Below are 19,523 nucleotides of genomic sequence, written 5' to 3' on the forward strand. Positions count from 1 at the left end.
TTATTAAAATGACGGAGGCCGGGCGGACCGCTTACAAGTTCTCTTCCTCCACTAGCAGTTCTTCTAGAACAACAGATCTTTCATCATGATCTTCAACCATCTCAACCAAATCCTCACCATATTCTTCCTGTTCTTCCAGCTCCTCTAAGAAGACTTCTTTGGATCCTTCATTAGAGTTCTCTGGAAGGCATCTGAAGTCTCTGAGGAGGCTACACTGCTATAGTCTTAAAATGTTTCCCTTGTTGGTGCAGAATGCTACAGCTTGATTATGATCAGGAGCTAAATGGAGCATGCATTTCACTCCTACTCTACAGTCACCCCATTGGCTGCCCATCAGATACTGGACTCAGTTCAAACTTTTGGCTCTTGCATGCAAAGCTCTTTATTGCCTTGATCCCTTATAAGATCACCTCTCTACTTCTGCTCTGTCATAGCAGCTTAACTCATCTGAACAGGGCCTTCTACAGATACCAAATAGGCAAAGTCAATGGCTGCCCATGCAGGTGCATTGTTTATAATGGCTCCTACCTTATGGAATGGCCTAACTGAAGAGGTCAGGAGCGCTCCCACTCTCCTGGATTTCCACAAACTATGCAAAATGGAATTATTCAAGAGGGTTGTGCTGTAGGGCCATTCTATTAGGAGATGGGCTGGTAAAAGGATAGGGACTGTAGACTATACTACTACTGTCTGTTGCTGTAAGCATGCTCCTACTGGGTAGTTTCTGTGTCATTTAAATATTTCATGTCAAATTGTCTATGTTTTATGAAAGAGGATTTACCTGTATCCCAATTTTGGAACACCCCCGGTATCTGGAATCAGCACCCCAAGAACTTAACAAGGCAAGAAATATTGGCAAAGGTATTAAGAGTTTATTGGGGCAGAGTGCCCAAATAAACTGATGCACCACAGATGTCTCTGATAGTGCAGGCCAGGCAGGGCATGCTCACTATCTTATATACTTTATTATTATTATTATTATTATTATTATTATTATTATTATTAAGGTCATCATATTAATATTGATATTAATATCATTAATAATAATTGTTATTGTTATTGTTATTGTTATTGTTATTGTTATTGTTATTGTTATTGTTATTGTTATTGTTAATAATAATAATAAACAGATACATTAAAACCACAATCATCAGTACATATATACAATCAAAGTCCCAAGATGGCAGCCCCCTCCACTCTTTCCCAATTAAAGTGTAAGCAAGGTGGAGAAAAGAGGGTACAAACTGGTGTCACCACGGTGACTACGCATATGGGGGCAGATGATTATGTAGGCCCTCCTTGATGGGAGACCAGCAGGGAGGCATTTCTAGAAACCTCAGACTGGCCTCAGCTGTACGCCTGGCAAAACATCTCTGTTTTACAGGCCTGTCCAGCGCCAGATCCAGATTTTTACTGCCTCGCGCTGCATGATGACGTCACTTTGGTGATGTCATCACGCAGGGCAGACGGAGGCAGCGTGTGGGGCTGAGAAGCCGCCCGCCCCATTCGCCTCCCCGCAGGCGAATGGCGCGGGTGGCCTTGCAGCCCCCCGCACTGCTTTTGCCTGCTCCGCAGGACAGGGGGCAGCCGGCTTGCCACGCACCCCCTGCCCTCCAGGGCAGGTGAAAGCAGCGCAGGGGCTGCGAGGCCGCCCGCGCCATTCGCCTCCCCGCATGACAGGGGGCGGCTGGCTTGCCGGGCATCCCCTGCCCTTCAAGGCAAGAGGCAGTGCGGCTCCCCGCGCTGCTTTCGCCTGCGCCACAGTACAGGGGGCAGCCAGGGGGCTGCAAGGCTGCCCGCGCTATTCGCCTCCCTGCAGGTGAATGGTGCAGGCGGCCTCACAGCCCCCCACACTGCTTTTGCCTGCCCCTCAGGACAGGGGGTGGCTGGCTTGCCGCGCACCCCCTGCCCTGCAGGGCAGGCAAAAGGCAGCACGGGGGTTGCGAGGCTGCCCGCACTGTCGCCTGTGCGCTCTGGCAGCTGGGAGCTGCTCCCAGCGCCCCCTCCCTGGCGGCGCCGGGGGCAGACTACCCCCCCTGCCGCCCCGTAGATCCGGCCCTGGGCCCGCCAGAAGGATATGAGGTCTTGGTGGGCCCAAGTATCCTCCGACAGAGAGTTCCACCAGGTTGGGGCCTGGACTGAAAAGGCCCTGGCCTTGATCGAGGCCAGCCGAACCTCCCTTCTTAAAAACAAATCATCAGAAATAGGACTCTCAAGTTACTTCTATAGGAATGTAAACACATCTATTCAAAAATAATTAAAAAGACTGACAGAAAGCAAGGCTCTGTTAAATGTTACATTTGACACTCTTACGGCACCCCTTGTTATCATTTTGCAAACCAACAGGGGTACATTCAAGAGACAATACTGGGGAATCAAAGTCACAACATCTGCACAGTTTCGAAGTCATCTCCTTTTATAAATCGTAGCACTCCAGGTCATCCCTCTCTCCCACTATCTCCCGCTGAATTGCTAATTCTGCAAGGCCATTATATGTAGGTGAAGCTGCCCTGAGCCCATCTGTGGGGAGGGCGGGGTATAAATCGAATCAAATAAATGAATAATAAATAAAGGAAGGGAGGCAGCTCAGACTCATCCCAGCATGATTTAGGAGAGCCAAAGTCTGCCTGAACCTAAAGGTTGAAAGACTCCATTTAAACTATAAATGCAGGTAAAAGATACTCTTTAACATTTTGTTCCAGCATTGCTTTCAGCTCTGTATTGAATTTCTGCTCGTTTTTTCAAGTTTCTGCAATCCATACCCTATTGCAATGTTTATAGAATGTCTCCCAACCATTGATCGGATTGATTTACACTATGTAATCCGCCTTGAGCGTCAGTGAGAAAGGCGGATTATAAGTAATATAAATAAAAAAAACATATCTTAGGGTCACATTATCCCATTTGGAGGAAATGAATCACCCCCCAAATTCACACACATTCATTGCCAGAATTTTGATCAGTTCCTGTCCAGACCCAGCATGCTGAATTAGTGTGTGCTAGAGAGTCTGTAGCTCCAAGATAGTTTGGACATGTGCTGCGTGCAGATTTAGCTTGGCTCTGGTTTCCTTTTCACATTATGTTGATGTGCACACATATATCACAAAAAGTGAACTAAAACAGAATAGAAGCTGAGGCACAGATAGCAATACGGAGCGTGCATTTACACACTGAAAATATCATCATGCTTGGACTGACCCACAGCTGTAATACAGTGAAGAAGAAGAAGAAGAAGAAGAAGAAGAAGAAGAAGAAGAAGAAGAAGAAGAAGAAGAAGAGAGAACTGGCACAGTGGGATAAATAATTTTAATTCAGAGTTGAGTTCTTTCTGTGTAATAATCTGTAAAATATTATAATCTGAACAGTTCTCACTGCAATAGCAGGAGCAAAGCTCCCAACTGCACAGAAATTCAGGCATGCAAAGTTATCCTTATGGAATTGCCATGGGTTCATGACAGCATGAAGAAGGCAGAAAAGTGGAAAACTCAGCAGAAATAAAGGGATTGATTTTGTGAATCCCTAATCCATGCATAATCCAGAATCAGATGGGAAGAGATTTCCAGAATATATGTCACACAAAATTGGCTCGGCACTAGCCGAGGGCAGGGTTATACAGGCCTCTGATATTAAACTCTCTTCCCATTAATTATTTGAATGACACGTATTGGAATGAACCAACTTGATTATGTCTTGTGATACTATGTCCAGAGAACCACATTCCTACACCACTCGGTTATGATGTCAGAAGACTTGTTTATTCATCTTTAATAAGCAGAATATATAAAAGGGTGTCAATGAAAGAACAGAGGGCAGTGTCAGCCTCTATGAGGAAAGCCAAAGCCGTTGGAGGAAGAATACTTGTTGCATCTCGGTGTATTAGGCAGGTACAAAAACGGAGAAAGAGAAGGCCAGACAATGTTGATTTCTATAACAACGTTCCTTCTGATTATACGCTTTTGGAAATGGCTCCGGTTACGGAAGTCCTACCCCCCTGGACCTCTTCGTCTACCTATCGTTGGAGGCATGTGGCGGTTCGGAATCATGATTTCTAAAGATACTTTCATTAAGGTATGTTTTCCTAAATAATGTTCCCTGGAGGGTGCTCTATACAGACAATAAACATCTACTGGTGGTCCCTAGCCCCAAATATATTCGCCCTTTCAGCTCTGGCACCAGCTTGGTAGAACTGTCTGTCTGTGGAAACTACAGCCCAGTGGGACCCTGTTATCATTTCACCAAGCCTGTAAGACAGAGATGTTCTACTAGGCCTATGATAGTCAAGGAGGGCGAATTTTCCTGCTGGCCCTGTTTGGGGGGGGGGCGGCAAACTGCTCCCCCTGCTATCCAGTTAAAAAGCATGCCATGCTGCCCCACAGGATCTGAACGTTTGGGGGTGACCCAGTATTGAGTGCTGTGCCTTGAACCGTTTTACCTTAATTGCCATTTTTGTTTTAGCTTATATTGCGGTTGTTTTATTACGATGTTGTTATTCTCTCTGAGCCCGCTTGTGGGGAGAGTGGGTTACAAATTCAATAAATAAATAAATAAATACGTGAAAATAAATATATAGTTGATCAGGCAAGGAGAGAGAGGAGCGAAGGGCATTTTCAATCATTTTCTTCCTATGGTGAAAATAGGTTGCTCACTTGGTATTTCTTCCAATAGTCACCCGTGCAGTGAAACAACGGGGCCCTGAATTTGGGAGCATTCTAGAGTTTCTAGAGCAGGTATTCTGATTCTTTATCTCAAGGAGACATCTGTGCATGCCCCAAAGGGAGGGGAGATTGTCTCCCTGATTAGTTTCTTTATGATCATGCTGGCAAAGGATGGAAGGACGCTTACAGCAGGGGAGGGGCGATGAATTATTTGACTGTACCAAATGACCATTCAAAGACCATCAATAACAGATAGAATTATAGAATCATAGAGTTGGAAGGGGCATCCAGGGGCATCTAGTCCATCCCCCTATACAATGCAGAAAATTTACAACTACTTCTTCCCCCACTCCCAGTCACCCCTGTTCCATGCCCAGAAAATGGCAAAATAGATAAATGACCTGTTCTTCTTTTCATAGCATCTACGTAGTCCAGCATGTTGTTACATACCTGATAGGGGATATAGGCCACCTTAGAAAAATGGGCTTTGAGGAGCCATTATTTCAAAGGCAGAGAAGGGTAGGACATTCTAAAACTGCTTAAGTCTGGTTGAGTTAAATCAAATTTCACCATCTGAAACCTTCTAGATTTTGTGAAGAAATTAATACCTCTGAGATCGAGATAGTGTTGCCAACTCCAGGTTGGGAAATTTGTGGAGATTTGGGGATGGAGACTGGGGAGGGCAGTGTTGGGGGAAGGTAGGCATCTCAGCAGGGTATAATGCCATAGAGTCCACCCTCCAAAGCAGCCCTTTCCTCCAGGGGAACTGATCTCTGTTGTCTGGAGATCAGTTGTAATTCCAGGAGAACTCCAGGCCCACCTGGAGGATGGAAACCCTAGACTGAGATAGGGTAAATGCCACCTCCTCTTTGGGGTCTGTATGAAGTCCTGGCAACAGCCAAAAGTCTTGAAATTGGTTCTATAGTGCTCTCCTGCAGAACAGCTACAACTTTCAAGGGGCGTTTTCACATGCACCCATAAGCCTCCGAAAGAGCGCGTAGAACTCATGGCACGAAGTGTGTTCCTAGTGCGATTTTCCAGCACCATCCCCCTTAATGGCACGATGATATCAGAAATCGCACCATTAAATGGGATCGTGCCAGGAAATTGCGCTAGGAAGATGCTTCATGCTGTGAGTTTCATGTGATCTTCCAGAGGCTTTGGGCATGTGAAAATGGTCAAGGACTGAAGAAATATGAGTAATATAATACATCTCTGAGGAAAGTAGGCAGAGTCAGTTGTATAGCTAAGGTAAAAGTCCAGTTTTGTTCAAAGACATCCTCCCCATGTTTCAATGTAATTGTGAGGCCTGGAGCCATAGATAAGATAGGGTGGTACGCAGGGCTTTTTTTCTGGGAAAAGAGGTGGTGGAACTCAGTGGGTTGCCCTTGGAGAAAATGGTCACATGGTTGGTGGCTCCGCCCCCTGATCTCCAGACAGAGGGGAGTTTAGATTGCCCTCCACGCCGCTTGGTGGCATGCAGGGCAATCTAAACCCCTCTTTGTCTGGAGATCAGGAGGCGGGGCCACCGGCCATGTGACCATTTTCAAGAGGTGCTGGAACTCTGTTCCACTGCGTTCCTGCTGAAAAAAAGCCCTGGTGGTACGGAAGCAACAAACATGGGGTAAAACATGCATTTGGGTGAGCCAATGGCTTCAACCCCACTGCAGGTGTGCGTGTGTATTTATTTATGTTATTTCTAGTCCCCCTTTCTCACTGAGACTCAAGGCGGATTGCATAGTGTTAGTCAGTACAGTCAATTTCAAGGGCATTTCAATAAAAAATGTGATAGAGTATAACCAATGCAAACTTGCAAAGGCTTAAAACCAGCAGAAACCCAATATAGAGCGGAATGCTGGCAGCAAAGCATAAGCAATTCTAAGACAACAGAACTGCCTAGAAGGATCATACTTCAAGCAACAGTGGTCTTGAAGCATTGCTGTTTACACCAGAGTCTCAGAATCTGTGCCTGATCTAGGGACTAAATCTGGCAAAGGTGATCGGAGCAGCCGATCTGCAGGTCACTGCAAGGCGATGTTCAACGGTGGAGAAAAGTGAGCGCAGAAATAGAAATGAATGTTGCAAATTAGGTAGCCAGTGCTGGAAAAATAAGAACAGAGGGAGCTTCCTACTTCCCCATTGGCAGCCCCCTGAGGGAGACACCTGGGGAAGCAGTTATGGCAGAGGGAAAGGTCATATACTCACCCACCCAGCTTTCTCCAGTTTCTGTTTGTTCGGCTTCAGCCATCTGAGCTCATACCTGTGAGGATAATGAGTCATGTGCGTTTGACCAGGAGTGCTAATAGGTGGAGCAGATGGCTGAGTGCTCACCCACAAAGATAGCTGCATAATCCATTGTTTTCACCAGTGCTTGGTGGAGCTCATCTGTATTTTGGAGTTTGTTGTTGGCATTACAATACATGGTGCTGCACTTGAAGGTAACTCCGAAACTTCAGCTGATGCTAAACACAGCACCTGGGTTGGTGCGGGCAGCTGTGAGCACGACGCCTGTTTTGAAATGACACAATCAGTCATCTGCTTGTTTCCAAACTCTTTTCAAGGTGCTGTTTTTCACCATCTGGAACTCACATGCTTGAAGTAGTGCCACACACCTGCTTAGGTCCTTAGAGTACCTTAGTTTACTTGTGGGCTTTGGCTGCCAAGTATGAACGTCCTCTGCTAGGTTGAATGCATTTTCTGTCATTGCCTGTCTTGTGGAGTGGGTTCCTGAACAGCTGTGGGTGCATTGACTATCCTCCCACCGGCAGTACCATACAAGAACGCCCTGTCGCAGAAAACATTTGCCTTCTGAGCGATGAGGCTATTTTTTATGATGTGCAATCCATGAGGAACAGTGGTTGCATTTTTTGGGAGCATAGTTTCTGTGGTTTTTAGATGCTATATTTTAATTGATGGTTTCATTTGGTGCCACCTGAGCACAGAAAGATGGCATATAAACATTCATCCAAACAAAATGAAAGCTTTAATATCGTATGGACCAGGACAAATTGGAATGGCATAGGCCCCTTTCACACTACTTACCTGCTCCCAGAACGTTGTGAAACTTCGCGCAAAAACTGCGGAAGATAGCTTGGAAAGCCCTCCCTCTTTTGCTCACCTGTGTTGATTGATTTGTCTTTGAGCCAAATTTTTCTTTCTTTCTTTCTTTCTTTCTTTCTTTCTTTCTTTCTTTCTTTCTTTCTTTCTTTCTTTCTTTCTTTCTTTCTTTCTTTCTTTCTTTCTTTCTTTCTTTCTTTTGGGAGCCCTGAGGCAGTGTATATGCAGGGGCTCAGTTTGTGGTTCAGTATTGACTTCAAGAGGAGAGCGTTGACTTGCACACTTCTTTTGCTAGTATATTGTTATATATTTGTCTGAGCTGGGTAGTGTCCTGCCATATTCTACAGTGGGTAGTTAACAATGGTGCCAGAGTGTTGGCAGGCATTGATTCACTGTGCTGGCTTAACTTTGGCCTCTTGGCAAGCAAGAGGAATGTGGAGAGATATTATCCCTCACAGCAGACATAAATCGTGGACAGGAATTCTCTTCTCGTCATCAGTATATTAGCTTATTAATTAATGCATACAATTAATCTATAATCATGTAAAGTGCCATTAAGTCACATCCAACTTATGGTGACCCCATGGGGTTTTCAAAGCAAGCAACTAACAGAGGTGGTTTGCCATTACCTATCTCTGAGTAATGATCCTGGAATTCCTTGGTGATCTCCCATCCAAGTACTAACCAGGGTCGACCCTGCTTAACTTCTAAGATCTGGTGAAACTGGGCTTAGCCTGGCTATCCAGGTCAGTTTTGAGTTGATACAAATGTATCACAGTTTAATTAGTGGTTAATTGTGATACATTTTTATCAGCTCTGCAGCAAAATAAAGACTCCAACATCTACTCAGTAAATGATCATCTACCAACAACATTCTCTTCAATAAAACCCATCCAGATCAATTCATTGTATATCTAATTCTGAACTATCTCTTTGTTGTGCGCATCAACGCTACACAATGGCTGCTTCCACACACGTTGGATAATCCACTTTCAATACTCTTTAGTGAACATTTGAAACTGATTTTCCATGTGTGGAACAAAAAATCCACTTCCAAAGGATTGCGAAAGTGCATTGAAAGTGCATTATTCAACGTGTGTGGAAATGGCCAATGAGATCTCCAGAGGAAGCACAGCGGCTTCTACAAACCTGGGGGAAAGTCCAGGTGTTGCCTACAGCTCTGAAAACACAAAAAAGGACTGTGGATTTAAAAACCCATGAAATGGTGTCTGCACAATGGCAAAAGTGCAAACATGTCAGGAAAAAAAATATTTAGGTGGCCTTTTGCTTTGTTGCAGAAACCCATAATGTTGCTTGATGTTGAGTGGCCCCTACCAAGCGGTGAAGGGGACCAGAGTTGGGAAAGGGGGCAAGATGAGGGGCTGAAGGGACTGTGAGGGAGTGGGAGGAAAAGCAGCAGATGAGAGAAAGGAAACAAAGTAGGAAAGGTCCAGAGGATTTAGCTGTGTTAGTCTGTAGTTGCAAAATAGTAAAGAGTCCAGTAGCCCCTTTAAGTCTAACCAACTTTATTGTAGCACTAGCAACGAAGCCCGTTGTGGAAAAAAAAATACAATGAGCTCTAGAAAGGGGAGGGCGGGCAGGCGGGCATTGCCTCCTCCTCTTCCGCGCTGTATCCCGGCCAGATGAAGGCGGTGGGTGGGCATTGCCACATGCTGTTCTGCATCTGATGAAGAGAGCTGTGGTTCTCGAAAGTTTATGCTATAATAAAGTTGGTTAGTCTTAAAGGTGCTACTGGACTCTTTACTATTTTGCAAAGTAGGAAAGGGAGATGGAAGGGAGGAAATGAAACGGGAAGAAAGAAAACTGGACCAGTGAGGGAGAAGCGAGACCTAGAGAACCATAGATTTTTATCAGAAGGATTCATTTTTCGCTGTTTTTCATGCTGTTTGCAATGGTTTGCTTTAACACTGATCATTTACTTTTTTAAAAAGGATTTTATTGTATAGTTTTACTTGTGAGCCTCCCTGGACAAGGCTCTAGAGAGGACAACACATATATTTTTGAAATAAAAAAATAGGGAGGGAGAAGCAGAACCGGTGTGGAGGAGGACACCAGCAGGGGATAAGTGGAATTTCCCTTCCCCATGAGTTCTGCAAGACAGAATCTTAAAAAAGGAAACTTCTCTTCATGCTGCTGCATCGCCTACTTTGAAAACATTATTGCTTTGTCATTCCCTAATCTGACTCACCGCCTTTAAGTGATCTTATCAGTCCACTCCCATCTGCAGGTAATTGCAGAAAACAAGAAATAAACTCCAGAGATGTCGCTCTGTTCTCCCTTTGTGGCTATTCAAGGCATACTTTACTGGATGGTGCAATATCGCCTACCTAGGTGCAGCTGCACTGTAATAATACCAAGCCTGCTTACCCTTGTCTCTTTCCACCAGATGCTGTCATAGTAAGGGCTCTGGTTGCATTTTGCTCACAAGCCTTTCTGAAAAAAGAACATGGAATCCTGTTTCAGAAAGGAGCTGAAGGAACAGCTGGTCCAGTGGAGATAGTTGGGAAAGACAAGAGACAGGCAGCTACAAAGAAAACCCCCAGTAAAAAATAATTGGGATCTTCCCTTTTTCGAGATGGTAGCAGCGATTACATATGTAGAAGGCGTGGGGCACTGGGCTGGTACAGGGTTGTAAGTGTGGCTCTTTCTGGGCAGATGGTTGAGGAGGATGAATGGAGGAGGATAGATTCATCACCCTAATTAACATACGTTAATTAATTCAGCTGTTTACTTTCATAATTGCATTCGTTTGTTGTGTGTCACCCTGCACTTTCCTAGATTAGATTGGATTCTGTGTGTAATGTGTCGTCCGGTTGCAGCCGATTTATGGTAACTTTACATGGTTTTCAAGGCAAGAGATGAATAGAGGTGGTTGGCCATTGCATGTTTCTTCATAGTAAGCTTGGACTTCCTTGGTGGTAGTACTACTAAGAGATGACGCTGCTTGTGTGCATCTGTTATGTGCCATCAAATCGCTTCCAATTTATGGTGACCCTGGATGGCAAGGCAAGACATGATCAGAGGTGGTTTGCCATTGCCTTTCTTTGTGTAGCGACTCTTCGGTGGTCTCCCATCCAAGTACTAACTAGAATCAATCCTGCTTAGCTACTGAGATTTGATAAGATTGGGCTAGCCTGGGCTATCCAATACAGGGTGTGTTAATCCTACTTCCCCTATTTATTAATCATTGCGAATGATCCTTATCCGCTCAAAATAGATTAATTTTTCTTTCGATTGGATTTTGTTTTTAAATTGCCCCTCTTCTTGTAACGTCAGGCCCGACACTATGTTGTTCGCAGCTTTTAGTATAAATATATCTGCTGAATGAACACTTTATGCATCTGATGAAGTGAGCTCTGATTGTCCCTCTATACTACATTTACTTAATGCATACCTCCTCTTTCTCCCCATTCAATAGTAAAAATTAGTGATAAAAAAGGAAAGATGCATCTGAAGAAGAGAACTGTGATTCCCGAAAGCTTATGCTGCAGTAAAACTGGTTAGTCTTAAAGGTGCTACTGGACTCTTTTCTATTTTTGCTACTACAGACTAACACGGCTAACTCCTCTGGATCTATTTCATTATTACTACATTATTTCATCTTATCTCTTCATGTAACTAATTAACATAACTTTTAGCATAGAAATCATCTCTACTTATCCTTAACTTTATAGCAATATTTCCATATCCTGCAAACTATTTGAACAATTAGGTATTCAAACATTTTCACCCTTATCAAACTGTGACCTCTTATGAACGATATACAATAAATATGATCTTATTCAGATTTGTAAAACTACATCTTGTATATGATATTGTATATTCCATTGTATATTCTATTCTTTATGAGCAAAATAATTTCCCAATTTCTCTTCAAATTCTCTTATTGGTCTTCTATTATTATAACTTGTCAATTTTGCCATCACGGCATATTCTGCCACCTTGTTTTTCCAGATTTCCCAGGGAACCATCTTATTTTCATGCCATTCGTGTTGACTTTTTCCTATTAAATGTATGCATTTTAAAATATTATTTTTTGCATAATGGAGGAGCGGGAGCAAAAATGGGGGAGGGGAATGTCCCCAGCCCCAGAGTTTCTGGGGGTTGCCAGTTTAGGGCTGACAACCTAAAAGTATATGTAATATATGTGTAAAAATGGTATAAATGGCATATACATGATGCAACTTTGTATAAAAATAGTGCAAAAGAACTCCAGGCTGAAATGACAGCATAGGAAAACAAAAAGGGCCTCATTTGCCCATCTCTATTTGAGTGGATGGCAGCTGACAGGCGAACTGCCCTTTTAGAAATCACTTCATTGGCCTCTCCCTCTACTGCACCCACCCCACTCCAAAGTGGTTTTGTTAATTTGTGTGAAGAAAGTTCAGCCCTCCTGACCAGCAGACTAAGGCTGCTGAGTAGAGGTAGGCACAGACCGGGAAAAACCCATGGGCCATGGGTCCATGGGCCATGGTGTTTCACAGACCACAGACGATGAACTTTTCCCAATCCAGCACCGGTACGCGCTGGATTGGTGTGGGAGCACTTTAACCCCCCTTGCTCCTGCTGTCTGGTGGCCCACCAGTCAGCTGGAGCAAGGTGGGATTTAAATGTTAAAGCACTCCTGGTGCCACTTTCCAGCGGTGCCAGGAACACTCTAACCCCCACAGGGGATCCCTGCAGCAGACCAGCTGGTGTTTAAAGGGCCCTTTCCCTGCCACACAAGCAGCAGGGAAAAGGCCCTTTCATCCAGCCCATGGGGAGGGGGATCTCCCTACAGGCCAGCTGGCATTTAAAGGGCTCTTTCCCTACCACACAAGCTGGCCCACGGCACCGGGAGCGGCGCTAGGAGCACTCTAACCCCCCTTGCTCCAGCTGACAGGTGGGCTGCCAGTCAGCTGGAGCAATGGACCATGGACCCATGGACTGGCAAAAAGTCCATGGATCTGTGGAAAACTGGCTTTCCATGACCCGCTGGTTCACAAATGCTGAACCGAAGAGGTCCATTCAAAATTGTGGTGTTTTCTGGTCCATGCCCACCTCTACTGCTGGGGCTGGGGGCTGGCCAGCAGTTGGCACCCACCCTCCTTATAGCAGTGCAAGATTTGCCTGTTGCTGGTTACCAGGGCCAGGTAGGAATTTTTTTCTCCTTTCCCAATTGGCTTACACGGAGAGGTGTTTTTAACCTGCCTTGCACTATGCGAACGGGTTATAGTAATTGGTTATGGTGGAGCTGTCAATAGTTTAGCTACTGGCAGGACATGCTGGGAAAAGTGAGTGGGCTGGTGAGCCCCTTGGCACATCCTCATTGGTGGGGAATTGGAGTCTGTCAGGATTGGCTGGTAGGGTTTGTGCCTACCACCTGTGAGGGCAGACTGCTGGATGGGATCTCCTGTACAAGTCCTTCACTCGGGCTACACAGCTGGGGGTGCTTGGAGCTTAAAGGGGGAACTCTTTGCCTGGCCAGCCAACTCCCAGCCATGTGTTTGGATGGCTTGCACCCAGGACAGTGGGGCTTGCCCAGACAGGTCAAGGCGGAGGTCCTGGGTGACCTCCTGTACTGCTTGTTAGACCCTTGCTGTATTGACAATTTGTTATATTTCATTCATTCATTCATTCATTCATTCATTCATTCATTCATTCATTCATTGGACTTCTATTCCGCCCTCCCTGTGAGCGGGCTCAGGGCAGATAACATCATTTAAATCATAATAAAGCAATTACACACATTTTCCATAAAATCAATATGAAACAAAAATTCAGTCAATTTTCATAGAAAAATATAAGATACAATTTTCAAGATGGCAACAGTCAATGTTTAGCTAATTAAAAATGGGATGGTAGACAAACTGGTGGGGGAGGTTTGGATCATTCACCTCCTCTTCTCCTCCTCCTACCGGGCCGGCAGTGGCCTGGCCCAGCCTCAACCATATGCCTGGTGGAACATCTCTTGTCTTACAGGCCCAGTGAAAAGATAGTAAGTCCTGCTCGTCCCTGGTCTCAGTGGACAGAGAGTTCCACCAGGTTGGTGCCAGGACCGAAAAGACCCTGGCTCTAGTGGAGGCCAGGGGCCACCAATAGCTGTTTTTCTGTGATCAAAGCATCCTCCACGGCATGTATAGGGAGTGGCCCCTCCTTAATACCCAAGCCTTGCGCCTGCCTTTTTATTCACTTTGTTGCACCCTGACAGGATAGCAAAAGGGTCTTTCCTTCCTTCCTTTCTGTTCCTGTGAGGGTTAGGATTATACTCTCCAACAGGGTCGTCAGACAGGGCCCAGCAACTGGCAGGAGAGGCGAGATGGGAGAGACACACCCAGCCCATTGACTTCGTGTCCGCCTTGAAGTAACGTCATCATACCAGGGGTGCCATCCTAGCATTCATGCAAAGCCTGAGTTTTGGTCAGATATTGGAATGTTACCTGGAATGAAGATGTTACTTCTGTATTCTTCTTGTCCCCAACGGGAAGCTGGCAACCCTAGTCCCACAGACTCCATGGCTGGAGGAAAAATGAGAGGAACGTGAGACTGCATGGAGGGCCACTTGGTAAACACCAGTTACGTAACAGCAGGTGCATTTTTGCACTCTCTGAGCTGTCCCATATGTGGAGATTAGCACGATAATCTACCAGTGGAAAACGGATATCAGAGTGTCAAGAAAAGCAACCGCCCAGCTCTGCCCACATCTGTATATTGTCTGGCATTCAAATCCAAGGAGTCATGCTTCCTCAGTGCTGATGCCAATAGCCAGGTTTCAGCTCTGCAATTTTGCAAGAGTAGGAGCTCAGCCTACAATGCCCGAACTGGGATTAATTTTGGCCACACGTGATGCTTAATCCCTGCTATACTGGCATAGTTTAAATCAGAAAAAAACGCCTATGTAGAACAGATGGGATTGCCAGTCCTGTGTCCCTTCTGGGAGCTACCTAGGGTTGCGATTTGCAAAACTCCTGGCGGAAGTGGAGGACTCCCGGGATTGCAGTGGATATCCAAATGAAAGTGATCAGCTCCCCTGGAGAAAAATAGATCGCAATCCACAACAGTAGGGACTAGCAACTTGACATAGGTCCTGGAAGGTACAACACACAATTATGGTAGAAATTACCAAACACTTTTATGAATAATATTTATCACAAAAGGCCAATAGCCTACTCCTTTTCAATTCAAAAAATGCACAACAATGCACAACAATGAACCAACACTCCCCCAAGGGAAAGGCGTCCCGAGAATGTCTCTTAATGAGAAAGCATCACTCCTTTCTTCTTAAGTGGTCAATCGATGAACACATTCCAGTGACCAGCCCCTAGTTGGGAGACTCTGCAGAAAGGACGCCAAGCCTGCAGGGAGGACGGAAAGCCACCATGCGCTCAACAGGGCGCAAGCTGAACTCCTGTTTCGTATCTTCTTTTTCAAGAGCGCTATATGCTGGTGGTTGTGCGGTTCCGCAAAGCTGCACTCTCTCCTCTAGCTCCGAAATGGATATCCGTAATCCGGTGTTTCCAGGTTTTCTCCTGGAGAAAAAGGCTGATTTGGAGAGTGGTATTTGTGGCATTATATCCTGCTCGGGTCCCTCCCCTCTCCAAACCCTGCCCTCCCCAGGCACCAGAAGCAAATCTCTAAGCATTTCCCAACCCAGAATTGGCAATCCTAAAGCCACCATAACAAACAAAAAGATGAGGATCTCTTTTTAAACTCCTGAGCTCATTGAATGTAAAACAATAGAACTCTATTAATACATAAATACTATGGGTTCTGCCTTATCATCCTTTACGTCAAGGAAAAACTGGATGACTCAACATCCTAATGAAGGAGAAAATGAGTACTTTGAGAAAATAGTCTCAACTAGAGCACAACTCTTAGGGGTAACCAACTCTTAGGAGAATGGGGGCAGGAGGGAGATTTATGATGCCTCAGGGGCAAGATGTGACTTTTTTCTGTTTTGCTCTGGTCAAGACATTCTTGTATGGTTTCTAGGGTTGCTAACAATTCCTGGAAATTCCTGGAGATTTGGGTGGTGGAGCCTGGGGACGGCAGCGTTTGGGGAGGGGAGGGATTTCAGCATGGTATACTGCCATAGACTCCACCCTATAAAGCAGCCATTTCCCCCAGAGGAACGGATCCTTGTGTTCTGAAGAATCAGTTGTAATTTTGGGAGATATCCAGGTCCCACCTAAGGGCTGCCAGTCCCTTGGTGTAGATGGAGGATCGCCCAGTCCCAGCTTCCGTCCCTCATTCACCTGGCCAATGCGGGGGGGGGGGGAGCACAGGGATTGGGCCCAGGAGACAAAATACCTTGAGGCAATTTCACAGCAGGTACACTCCCAGCGAGGTGCAACGACATCACTTCCAGGAGTGATGTCATTGTGCTGGCCGCGGGAATGTTCCTGCACTTAGCTTGGGGCTGATTTGGGGCTTAAAGCTTCTTCAGAAAGGTGAGTACCCACCGGAAGGGTAAGGGGACGTGACAACTCTGCTCCACCTGTAAGTTAGCAGCCATAGGCACAGAACCCTCCCTTTGTCTTTATGAAATCACAGAAAAACAGGGTCATAATGCAATACCCACAACTCACTAACAACAACAACTGTAGTTATGTACCACTCTTCTAGACAGATTAATGCCCCACTCAGAGCCAAACTACACAAGATGCCAGGCACATGTTCCTCATGTGATGGGTCCCGCAAGGTTCTCTGGGTAGTGTAGTCTTTCAAAGAACAGCCACTCAATGCAATTCTCCTCTGGGGAAGAAGCAATGGGAGGGATTCTCTCTCTCTCTTTTTAAAAAAGTCTTGGATCGGGTTTTCTCCAGGAACTTGCAAGGGGGGTGGAGAACGTAACAGGAGGCAGGAAATCCAGGATGTCTTTTTGCAAGAGAGAGAGAATTCCCCCTGTCGCTCTTCTCCCCAGCTGAGAATCACATTGTGGATTCTCTCTCTCTTGAAAAAAGCCTCCCTGGATTTCCTGTCTCCTGTTATGCCCCCCCCCCGAGGTCCTGGAGGAAAACCCAAGCTGAGGCTTTTGAAAAAGAGAGAATCCCTCCCATAATCCCCCCCCCCAGCAGAGAATCACATTGAGAAGCTGTTCTTTGTAAGACTACACTACCCAGGGAACCTTGAAGGACCTGACGTGCCAGTGTCACGTGTTGTTTCCTTCTCAGAGCAGTGAGCAAAATCAATGTTGTTGTTATTATCCCCACAATGCAGCTGGGGAGCTGGAGCTGAGAGGTGGCTTACTCAAGGTTGCTAACTCAATTTGATCAAGTAATGGTAATTACAAATATTGGATTAGATCCCACGCAGATGTTTCCTACCTTTCCCTTCCTCTTGTAGGTCCCTGAAACCTCCAAAAAACATTTGGGACTTTAGATAGTACTCAGAGATGTGGGATGAAAAATTTCCAGTGCTTTATTTTTCTACAGAAAACTTCCATTTTTAAAGATTCATTGTTTCATAACTTTAATAATGATAAATAGATGCCATCATCAGTGTAACGTCACTCCACCTTGGCAGTTACAACATGGTAACTGGTGTTTTTCAGATTATAATTCTTTGGAATTTTGTGAGGGAGTACGTGGATATGTAATTAATTTGTAAACAGAAGCGGGGGGAGAGGGAATAAAACCACACAAACAATAATCAAAATGAACAAGCAAGTGAAGAATTCATAGCCTGACTGATTACATAGGTCACTCAAAACCAAAGCTAAAATTCTTCTCGCCTGGTGCATCCCATTGTAATCACCAGTCAGAGGTGGAACTAAGAAGTAAAGCAAGTAGGGAGGTGTTCCAGTAACCTCAATTGAAAAAAATGTCAAGTTCTTATGAAATATATGAGTCCATGTCCACCTCAATGGCATAGTTCTCTGAGAGCCAAACTACAAGTGACGAATGACACAGGTTGGACACTTGTCAGCTTCCCTCAAGTTTTGATGGGAAATGTAGGCATCCTGGTCTTGCTGCTTGGCTCTCCGACTGCTGTCCAATGGAGTTTTCAACTGTCACTTGTCCAACATTCCGCCAAGCTGCCTACATTTCCCATCAAAACTTGAGGGAAGCTGACAAGTGTCCAACTAGTGTCAGGCGTCACTTGTAGTTTGGCTCTCAGTGCGCTAATACGAGCACGTCAACAATTGTTGCTGTCCTTGGGTATTTTTCTTAAATGTAAACAACATAAAGGAAGTACATGCTCGATTGTCTTTAAATTTTTACAAGGATTATTCCTATCAAAATGATTTCTACATGAAGCTTTTAATATGCTGCAGTAGAACATTTTTTAAAAAACGCTTTGTAATGTTTTGCCATATGAATAATTTGTGTTTTGTTTCTGCTGTGGAAGATGGAGGGGTTGGATATTTGTTACTGTGGTTTGAAATACAGGCCTCTGAGGTGAGAAAGGGGAAGGCTGGATGGGTGTGTGAGATATTCTGTGAATAGATGGTAGCTTTACCTTGGGGCCAGAGGAAATGGCAGTTTTGGGGCTGATTGTCGAGGGAAAAGTGTTCATTCTGTCTAGGTCAGGCAATCTCTGTGAAAGTGTGAGTGAACTTGTGTCTATGTAGATGAGACGAGTGTTTGTTCTATTAGTGAAGAGCTGAGGGAAATAAGTTTTGGTGTCTGAGTCTGTTTATTATTTCTAGGCTAAGTGGCAACTTGTGTGGAAAATTAGTCTTTGTGACTGAGTCGGTGAGTAAACATTTAAGGATTTATTGTCGAAGGCTTTCACGGCCAGAGAATGTTAGTTGTTGTAGATTTTCCAGGCTGTATGGCCGTGGTCTTGGCATTGTCTACAACAACTAATTTAAGGATCTATACCTAATTTGAAACCACCAAGGCTTATTAATTATTACTAAACTGGTTTCAGGTGGGTAGCCGTGTTGGTTTGTAGTAGAAGAGCAAGATTTGAGTGCAGCAGCATCTTAAAAACCAATGAGATTTCCAGAGTATCTGATGAAGGGAGCTTTGACTTTTGAAAGCACATTCCCTGGAAATCTAGTTGTTCTTTAAGAGGCTACTGCACCCAAATCTTATTCTGAATCCAATAGACTTATCAATACTCTGCAGCCATTATACATAGCCTAAGACATAAAAGGCAAGCCATGTTGCTGACAACTCACTTCTTATCCCTGCACAGGTGCAGTACGTGGGGATAAGAAGCAAGTCAGGGGCAAAACTGTTTGCCTCCCCGCCACTTCCTTGGGGCCTCCAGAGGCCCGGAAAAGCCCAGCGTGGCTGCAGTAAGGCCTGGTACCGCTCAGGCCTTCCAGAGGCCTGCAAAGCCCTTGATCAGCGAGGGGAAGGCCAGGCGAGTTGGGCCTGTCCCTCCACAGGCCACTGTCATGGTGGGAAGCCCAGTCAAAAGGGCTGTCCCTCTGGGTCCAAATGTTCTCAATCAGGCCACTGCAGAGTGCTAGAGTGCTGCCGGAGCAGCTCAATGAGCCCTGGAGTGCTCCTGTGCTCCACAGTAGCCCAATTTCAGCCCATTTGAGGCTGAATTGGCAGCATTCCTGCTCTCTGTTTTCAAGAGCCCATTTTTAAAAAATGGGCTATGTTGCTAGTGTATTTATAAATAAATTCTACTTCCAGTTAAGCCGAATGTCTGTTTCATCTGGAATACAGGATCCCTTTTTTTACCTCACAGTAGGGTTGCCAAGTCCCCTTACCCTCATGGTGGGAGGAGGACTGGCACTTACAGGGGCCAATGACATCATTTCTGCAAGTGACGTCATTGTGCCCAGCAGTGGATATGCTTCTGTGCTTCACAGGGGGCCAATCTGGCCCCCTGTGAAGCACCAGAGAA

The 19,523-nt window shown here is 45.2% G+C and overlaps 1 protein-coding gene across 1 annotated transcript in view; it reads left to right on the forward strand.

Moving 5' to 3' along the window:
• Positions 1–3,915: 3,915 nt before the first annotated feature.
• The window catches only part of LOC129331986 (cytochrome P450 2J4-like), a 41,517-nt gene continuing 25,909 nt past the window's right edge, over positions 3,916–19,523 (forward strand). The window contains exon 1 of the mRNA XM_054982713.1: positions 3,916–4,068. Within this exon, the coding sequence (XP_054838688.1) occupies positions 3,916–4,068 (153 nt within the window). The remainder of the gene's footprint in view (positions 4,069–19,523) is intronic.

This window comes from Eublepharis macularius, chromosome 6 (assembly GCF_028583425.1).
Source record: "Eublepharis macularius isolate TG4126 chromosome 6, MPM_Emac_v1.0, whole genome shotgun sequence".
In the NCBI taxonomy this organism is placed as follows: Eukaryota; Metazoa; Chordata; class Lepidosauria; order Squamata; family Eublepharidae; genus Eublepharis; species Eublepharis macularius.